The sequence below is a fragment of the Syngnathus acus genome, chromosome 15, assembly GCF_901709675.1.
Source record: "Syngnathus acus chromosome 15, fSynAcu1.2, whole genome shotgun sequence".
Classification (NCBI taxonomy): Eukaryota; Metazoa; Chordata; class Actinopteri; order Syngnathiformes; family Syngnathidae; genus Syngnathus; species Syngnathus acus.
In genome coordinates this window covers 13476048-13485705 of record NC_051100.1, presented here as the reverse complement: position 1 = coordinate 13485705, position 9658 = coordinate 13476048, and the positions used below count along the sequence as shown (strand labels likewise).

Sequence of the window (9658 nt, the reverse complement as noted above, 5' to 3'; positions counted from 1 at the left end):
CCGGGGACGACCCAGGACGCGCTGGAGAGACTATGTCTCTCGGCTGGCCTGGGAACGCCTTGGGATCCCCCGGGATGAGCTAGATGAAGTGGCTGGGGAGAGGGAAGTCTGGGAGTCCCTCCTGAAGCTGCTGCCCCCGCGACCCGACCCCGGATAAGCGGAAGAAGATGGATGGATGGATGGATATTCAAAACATGAAAAATAGAGAGAAAAAATCAAATAAAGTAATTAACACTTTAAAGCGCCATATCCTCTGGACATGTCCTCTGTCACCAGGATGACATAAAGGACGAGAAATTTGATCGATGGATTTAATGATTTGGAGTGACACAAATGGTTTGATAATATTGTTGTTTATGTGATAGTTATTTAAAATATAGTTTATATATCGTTGTATGGGCCTGTGGAATAATTTGAACTGCGGCGCGGCACACGGCATTGTTGACAAAGGACGATCGATGGATTTAATGAATTGGAGTGACACAGATGGTTTTATAAACGTGTTATTTATGTAATAGTTTTTTTTTAAATAACTGAATGTTACGTCAGGCCCGTTCTCAGCTCCTCGTTTGTGTTTGTCACGTTAGCATACCGTATCGTTTAGTCTGTTGTTGCTCGTTCATGTCTGTTCTTGGTGTTGGATTTTGTCGAATAAATTGCCCCCCAAAATGCGACTTATACTCCGGAGCGACTTATATATGGTTTTTTTCACATTTCTGGGCATTTTATGGCTGGTGCGACTTATACTCCGGTGCGACTTATAGTCCGAAAATTACGGTATTGTTGCCACGGCCTAACTTTCTTCTTAAGACACTCAGCTACACATCTTTTAGTATTGTAATGGTTAGTGCAAGCATGCTCCTTTTCCACCTGTTGGCAAACTGTTAACCACCTTTGCAGTAGTGCACATCCAATGTTGTTCATGCATTCTTTGCTCATCAGCATGTGGATCCCCATCATTTTGTCTTAGTTCTACTCAACTTTGACCTTTCCCGGGGGAACACAACCCCACCCTATGAATTCAGCGCGCAGCCCCTGGGGCGGGTAGTCCGAACAAACGAGGGGGGGCCCGGCGTATCAATGTCGACGTCACGGGCTGACCAGGCCCGCGCAATAAATTCCACCGGCCCACACCACGTGCAAAGTTCGGACCCCCGTCCCACGGCCACCCGCCTTGGAGTGAGCGCGGGCACTGTCATCAGTCCCCCCTCCCTGCTCGAACATTCTCCATTTCTACTTTCTTCCTCCTCGCACACACACACGCGCGCACACACACAGCGTGCGTGCAAACTAGGGCTGTGGACTCGGGCGGATTTTTGCACCGAGTCCGAGTCCGAGTCCGGCCTCTTGACCATGAGTCCGAGTCCGGGTCTGAGTCCGAGTCCGAGTCCGGCTGTCCATTTTTTCTGTTAATTCATGTGACTGCTTAGTCTTTATTCAAGGCTAATTTAGATCAAAATCTAAATAATTACAACAGTTTTGTGATGGCTTTGTCTTTATTAAACATATAAACGAATACAATAAACAGATACTTTCAAGTTTTAATCATTAATTACACCATTATAGCTCAGACATTTATCTAAACACAAATAATTAGTGACGACCCCTTATTTGGAAAGCGAAAAACCCATGTCGTACGGCGTCAGCACTATGTTGTTTTCAATAAAAACATGAAGAACTCACGTTTGCGTCAGTCAATTTTAATTTTTATAAAGGATTATTCTCATTTGATGTCTTTAAATTCATCCGCGTTCTGCCATTGAAGCGGGGTGCATTCAAAGACCAGTCGTACAGACGGAACACTCATTCACTTCACCAAAACGCAACAATATAATTACGTGAGCTCTTTGCATAAACCTCGATGCAAAGAAACTCCTCTTTTTGGGTACAGGCTACAAGGAGTATATATTACAAAGGAGACTTTATACTTAATTGTGATCATCATTCATCCATCCATCCATCCATTTTATTTTATTACTCAGGTATTTTCAAAGCAAATTAATATTGTTGCATTTATTAATTTGCTTTAACATGACAGCGCAATATAATTAAAAGCTGACACGATAGCAATGTCAAACGTGTTCATTTAAGAAAAAGCCACACACGTTTTGTGATCAAATCTTTCATAACGAGAATGATTTGAGTGAATTGATTTTACAATTTTTATCCCCCTTCCCCATCATCTGTCACTTTGCTTGGGACAAAAGGAACCTTCAGAACTGAAATTTCTTCTCAATTATTCATTCAAATCAATTCACTCAAATCATTCTCGTTATGAAAGATTTGATCACAAAACGTTTCCGTCTGTACGACTGGTCTTTGAATGCACCCCGCTTCAATGGCAGAACGCGGATGAATTTAAAGACATCAAATGAGAATAATCCTTTATAAAAATTAAAATTGACTGACGCAAACGTGAGTTCTTCATGTTTTTATTGAAAACAACATAGTGTTGACGCCGTACGACATCGGTTTTTCGCTATAATTCGGTACAGAGGCGTAGCCAGGAATGTTTCCAGTAGGGGCGCACGCCCACAGGAAAAAAAAATCGAACATCACCCACGCCGTTCGCTGATCGCTAAAACAACATCCGGGTCCGGGAGGCAAACGGTGAATGGATAACATCGCGCACATAGAATAGCGCAAGCACATTCGCGCAAGACCGAAAGAAAAAAACGGCATGAAAATGAGGAATCGAAAAAGCTCGATTTTTTTCAACCGGGGCGCAGGGAGTCCTAACCGGGGCGCCGCCCCGGCTCGCCCCGGCTTGGCTACGCCTCTGATTCGGTATAATTCGAGGTAGTCCACCCTCACCCAAAGTTAAGGTTTCATGGGAATATTATTGTCATAATTGTCTGGACTATATATGATAATTGTTTAATGGTAGTTATTGATAGATCTTGAAGATGTCAAGTTATAGGTGCATAAGACTATGTTGTTCATGCATATAGCACGTTCATTGTAAGAGGGGAAGAGATGTTGTGTATTTTGGGCTAGCTCAAATTCCGTAGTAGAAAAACCCCGGAAGTGGGATGGGCATTCTGTGTTGTTCTGGTACGCCCTGTGAACGCACTGTGAGTAAGGAATAAAGCAGTTATCATTCACGTCGTTGTCCGACCTATTCTTGCTATCTAAGAACCTGGAAAATAGTAAGGATATAACATATATCACGGGTCATTACGACGAGTTTGGTGGAGTTTTTACTGCTTCTTCCAACTCCTACCGCGCTGACTGTAACCTGACACTCTCTGGCTGCGGCTTGCCTCTTTTTTTTATTGTCGGACTCGGTGGACTCGGTCAAAATCAGCACCGAGTCCGAGTCCGGCAAAAATGACCGAGTCCGAGTCCCCGAGTCCGAGCCGAGTCCACAGCCCTGGTGCACACACATGCTCAGACGGACCACAAACACGCCCTTTGCACGTCTTACTTGTCTTTGTTTCGTACCCCATACTATTTCTAAAAGCGCTTTGTATTTCCCCCTTATACTGCAGATTTTTAACTTCAGTGTGCACACATAAATTACTTTTCTTACATGGCATACCAATATTAAACCCTCCGAGGCCTCTCCTGCCACGTTTTCCATTTCTCCAAGGCTGCGCACTTCTCCTATCTGCCAATTGCGGTCTGCTGCTGGCTGTAAAAATTTATCAGATTTTTGACAGACGTGCATGCTACCACAGTGCGTCTCGACAATCGGGATCGGACCGTGTCGACATTGGGTACAACCGCAACGCACCAGCCCACCCCGGTAGTTTAGACTAAAAAGGCTAACGCGGCAGCTGTCCGCCGGGAGGCCTTGTGACCCACATGCACCCCTAATCCGAGCAGTGCCCAAACATAACGTGGATTGCGTGCTTTTCTCTCTCTCTTTTGGCTCTCAAATCCTGGCCGATTTCTCTCCATCTTTCATTCACCCGGCTAAAATCTACGTCCGTAACAAGGACCTGTATCCAAACAGGTGCTTACCATGCACCCCTAATCATTCACCCCAGCTAAGTCTGTATCCAAACTGGTGCCTTTTGCACCCCTAACGATTCACATAAGCTAAAATTTACATCCTCTTATTAGGATCCATAGCCAAACTGGTGTTCTTCACCCCTATCCATTCACACAAGCTAAAATCTACATCCTTTCATTAGGATCTGTAGCCAAACTGGTGTTCTTCACCCTTATCCATTCACACAAGCTAAAATCTGCATCCTTTCAATAGGATTTGTAGCCAAACTGGTGCTTTCTCACCCTTATCCATTCACGCAGGCTAAAATTTATAGAATAGAATAGATCTTTATTTGTCATTGTCACATGTACAACGACAAATAAAGATCTATTCTACACCCTCTAATTGGGACCTGTATCCAAACTAAGTCCACGTTTTATGGGACTTTCCTATTTTTCTTCTTCCTTCATTCACACCAGACTGTGCACGTTCCCCATTAAGTTTCATGTTATTGTTCCATTTTTATTAGTATTTTCTTTTTTCTATTTTCATTGTATTTTGTCATTTACATTTAGGGGCCACTCCCCCCTTTCAAAATTTATATTTTGATGACATTTGACTAGGGGAGACAAATCCCCCCCAGACAGCCACGGCCACACAAGATCCATTAACTATCCCCCTTAGAACTAACCCTCCTCCCCCACACACACTAGGCACGAGCATACCGCGATAACTGTGAGTGAAAGCTTCTCACCTTAATCTCAGCCTGCCGGCCGGACGCTAGATGCTCACACCCAGGCGGACGAGGGCTCCCTTGAGAACACGAGAACTGTTCGTGACGCCAAAAATGTGGTGAATTCGCTTCGGTGGTCAGCTGGTCTTCAAAAGCAAGCGGTGGAAAGATGGCTGGCTCGGGGAAGGAAAACTTCAGTGACACACGGCTGATTGGGAAAAGATTTTATTCAACCGATGTCAGAATTGAAGTGTATCTCTCTAGCCAAAAGTGTCAAGTCCCCCCAAGTCTTCCCGCCCTCGAATCTTATACCACGCGCCCCCACCTCACTCGAGCGCACGCACACGAGGGCTGCTGGATGACCTCTGAACCGCCGGCCTGCCTTGCTGATGCTACACAGATGGCCAACCGCTGTATCTATACATCCTGGTGCCAGGAAGTCTGCCTTCCTGGACCAGGCCCCATAAAATCCCACACGAACGTGACCTGGTCACACTTAGGCTTAGAAGTGAAATATACATTGCATGATACCAGAGTAAAAATATACTACAACATCTAATGGAAAATCTACTTATTTTGATTTTAAAATAATCTCTTGTGTATTTGGAGTCTCCAGGAGTGTAGAAAAGTGTAATCTATCCCTCCAGGTCTTGCAGAGATAATTTTATGATCTGTTTGGGGGCTATTTTTACTCCGTATAGATTGCTCCGTTTTCTATTACGTAGTTTTGTCTATTACATCACATCCGGTCAGGCGGGACAAACCAAACAAGGTAATGGGTGTTGACAAACGGTTTTGCAAATCCACCATCTTTATTACTCTGAAAGAGTTTTGTAGTCCAAACAACTCAAGGATGCCGAAGTGAAGAGATCAATATGTTCCGTTGTTGGATGCATCATTCTACACAAATCATTGCGCCATCCCCCAACATCAGAACCTCAAAGAAGTGCCTGGTCAAATTTAAATTTTCAGGCAGTGTTCCCACATCTGTGGGCAAAGTCCTGCATGTTCAAGGAGTGTTTCAGAAATCTTTTGTCAGTATAGAGTGATTCGCTGAAAGACTTTGTTTCGTTGATGGTTCAGTTCCTTCAAGCTATGGAAACAACGGACAAAGCAAAGCAGTAAGCTTGCGATGACACAAAAATAAACTGTATTTCACTTCAATAATATTGCGTGTCAAGGCACTCGTTTTCATTGCATTAGCGTCATTCTTTTTATTTTGGAGCTGTGCGCTTTATATTTTCTCTTCTTATGGGTGTATTTGAGTAGTTGTATAAGATGAATTGCATCGAAGGTGCTGTTTTATTCTTGGGGAACACAATACTGTGTTAAATGCATTCGATAGTTTCTTGCTAGCACTAGTATTAGCTTACTTCGTAGCTTGACTGGAGTGCTTGTTTACAAGACGTGTTCATAAATATTGTGAGGGGATTTATTTTGTTACGTGTCATGTATGCATGGACAAGTCTTCTGCCGTTGACATCTTTTAATTAATCAAAAAGTTTATAGCGCAAGTAAACGCTACTTCGGCTAAAAAACTACAAATATGTCAACTGGGAAGGCACGTATTTTCCGGACTATAAGTCGCTTTGAAGTACAAGTTGCACCAGCCATAAAATGCATAATAAATAAGAAAAAGAGCATATATATAAGTCGCACCGGAGTACAAATCGCTGTTTCGGGGAACTTTATTTCACAAAATCCAACACCAAGAACAGACATGAATAGGCAACAGCAGGCAGTATACAGTATATATAGTTACATAAACACAAACAAGGAACTGAGAACGTGTCTGACGTAACATATTAACCGTTATTCAAATAACTATAACATAAATAACAATTTTATCAAACCATCCGTGTCACTCCAAATCATTAAATCCATCCAAATCTTCGTCCTCTGTGTCACTTATAAACAACTCCGCTGACTCCGGAAGTCAGTGGATGGATTCAGATTTATCGTCCGTTGCAGTTCCAATTATTCTAAAGGTCTAGAGCGCCCTCATGCAGTTTAAAGTGAGAATTACATGTGAAGTGTTAAACGACTAGTAAGTAATGTGTTAATAATCAAGTAATAATGTGTTAATTTAACATTTAAGTCACCCCTGATTATAAGTCGCACCCCCGGCCAAACTAGGAAAAAAAACTGCGACTTATAGTCCGAAACATACGGTATCTCATTTGCATTTAAAAAGACCGCACCTAAACGGCTTGCTCTGAACTGCAACCCAGAACAAGTAGAAAAGAGGGACCTGTCATGCTATCAAAATGAGGAATTCAGACAAAAGCATCGCTGTTGCGCTTTATATAGACAACTGAATGAGTAAAACAGTAGAATTTATTACAGTGATACGTGGGCTTTAATGGTTAATTGACCACCTCGTATCGACAAAAAAAAAAAAAAAACTCAATATGTGCAGTGTCCAATTGCATTTATTAGTAATGACAATTCATTGCTCATTTCTTACATTCAATTCTTGACCAGCTTTCACATTGAAATGTTTGAGGCAAACTTCACAGTTCTGTCAAGCGGCTCGAATGTTGTGGAAGTGCCCTTGACCAAGACGGCCTTGCCCCAGTCACTCCTGATGGCTTGTCTTCGTTAACAGGTGAATGAGGAATAGGTGTGAAGCTCTTGGAACAGAAAAGGTCGAAAGGCGCTAGACAAGTAGAGCCCGTTGACTATGAAGATTTGCGTTCCATTAAACAACGACTCAATTGTCACCAGGTACATTTGCGAATAATCCATTCATTCACTATATACTGCAGCCTTGATTAACAAATGTATTTCAGTCTCTGACCTTTCACTTGTGTAACATATGCACCAGTTGACTCAATAAATGCTCGGGCAACCTCATTCTATACATTCAAGTTGTCAATCAGACGCTGAGCAATCAGAATGTCTTTGGTCACAATCACTGCCAGGAGGCGAAACATGGTGGCTTTGACGGGATGTCAGAGGCGCACCTCGGGGCCCGGGTAGGGTTCGGTCCCGCACCAGAATGACAAAGGCTGCGCGATCTCCATCAGCCAGACCTCGCGCTCATGCAGCTTGGGCCCCTGGAGCACCTGGAAGTAGTGACAGTCACGTCCGTCGTCCGGGTCGTAGGGTGGCGCCAGGACATCCAAGAAAGCGGCGGGTCCCTCCACGGCGTTGATCTGGTGCAGGTTGTCACGGTCGGGCGCAAGCAGGCAAGCCTCACTAACGTCCGTGTACTCGGCGCTGGATCGCAGCACCGAGCGCCGCACGGCGCCCACCTGCGGCCTGGAGGAGGGCCGCAAGTGGGCGCAAGCTGACTGACTGTCCAGCCTGTCGAAGCAGCTGACGCGCAGCTTTCCATACAAGACTTTGAGCGCGCCGTGCATGCCCGGGTGGTCGTGCAGGGGAATGCAGGCGCCGCTCTTCAGCAGGAATACGCCCATGCTGAAGTGCTCTGTCTCGCAGATGTGCATGTAGGTGACCGGGGGGGCGCCGCTTGGAGGGGGTGAGTCGACGGCCGGCGGCTGCAGGTGGAGGTCGGCGGCTCGCGCCTGGCTCATGAGGTCAAGCAGCTGCTGGTGCTTGTCGGGGAAGACGTGAAGCGGCTTACAGAAGGTGGCAAGCGCCTGCCTCGCGATCCTCTGCACCAGCGAATTCGATGCCATCGCAGAACCTTCACGCGCTTTCATCGCCTGACGCCGGTGAACTAGCTAGCTAGCTAGCTAGTTGTGCGAGCGAGTAGTTGCTCTCGCGAGCATCCGAGATGGTTTATTCTGCTGTCACGACTCACTACCGTCCAGCAAAACTCTAACTCTGACCGACAGCGAGTCCCTGAAGCTTCTGAATACCGAGAAATTTGTTACATGGAAAATAAGCTTGACTTACATTCAGGTGCTGTACGTGTCAACGACAGGTTGCGGGGAGACCTGGTGATCCACTATCGAAGCAGCGTGAGCCTTCAAACTTCCTCCGTGGAACTCGTCTTTGTTTTCCTCTGTCACGTGATCGCTTTGCGTTTGAAATCGTGGGGAAAAAAGTCGACTATCAAAATTTGACACATTCTCGGAGAAGGATTACTGATTAAAATAAAATAAAACACGACAATCCAATTTGGGATATGGAATCGGTTGACACTGCCGGTAACAACCTGTTAGAGGGATACTTTTATTCTGGTTGTATTAGGCCCCCCCTCACTAACTAAATAACTTTTAGACTATTGGACTTGTTTTCCCAAATTAAAAAAATAAATAACTTCTGGCTGTTTTGCATTAAAAATACAATCATTGTTGCCCAATGAAGACTTGAAAAACAAAAGTGTTTTTAAGGCTTGTAGCCTATATGTAAAAATACAATCACGTGATTCTTGTCATCTTGTGTTTCCTCCCAAAAATTAAATTCTTACCATGTGAATTATTCTCTCCTTTTTTTCTTTTTTATAGTGGATGTGGGTTAGGAAACGAGCTGGTTGCTGTCACTCTTGCATGATCATTTCCGCATTTCTATGTATGCCGATTTGATATTTATGGTCCTTTTGAACACAGAACGGAGACTCACCGCATATTGTGCTTTTCTACGTTCCGTACTCAAAGCACTTCATTTACACAGTTACCTCATTCGACTACTGACGTCGCAGCATCACGAGCACCTGGTGGTTCAGTTCCTTGCTCAAGAACACTTTTACATGGTTGCAATGGCTGTGGATCGAACCCGCAACCTCTGACTTGCCCCAGCTGGATTATTGAACGTTCAAATTGTTGACCTTTAAGAGACGGACAGGACGTTGCAAGAAACACAAAGTGTGCTTTTGATTTAAAAGCATTTTAATGGCTTTTTGCATTTATGTAACAGAGAGAGGGAGAGCGAAAGAGAGAGAGAAAGAGAGTGCAGGAGAGGGGAGGAAGGGGGGAATATGGCGGTGCTCATCTAACTAGCAGTGACCCCCCACAACCGCTCAACACACGGCCGTGGCATTATCGATGGTGTGGGACAAACTAACGACGCATCGGTGC

The 9658-nt window shown here is 44.6% G+C and overlaps 1 protein-coding gene across 1 annotated transcript; it reads right to left on the bottom strand.

The window, feature by feature from the left end:
• Positions 1-6989: 6989 nt before the first annotated feature.
• On the bottom strand, positions 6990-8623 carry LOC119134938 (2-aminoethanethiol dioxygenase-like). Its single transcript, XM_037272203.1, has one exon. It carries the CDS (start codon positions 8336-8338, stop codon positions 7625-7627), a length of 714 nt encoding a protein of 237 aa, XP_037128098.1. The 5' UTR covers positions 8339-8623; the 3' UTR covers positions 6990-7624.
• Between the last annotated feature and the right edge of the window lie 1035 nt (positions 8624-9658).

Bases quoted from the DNA above. Each gene is read 5' to 3' on its own strand.
- LOC119134938 (XM_037272203.1), bottom strand. From the start codon at position 8,338: ATGAAAGCGCGTGAAGGTTCTGCGATGGCATCGAATTCGCTGGTGCAG.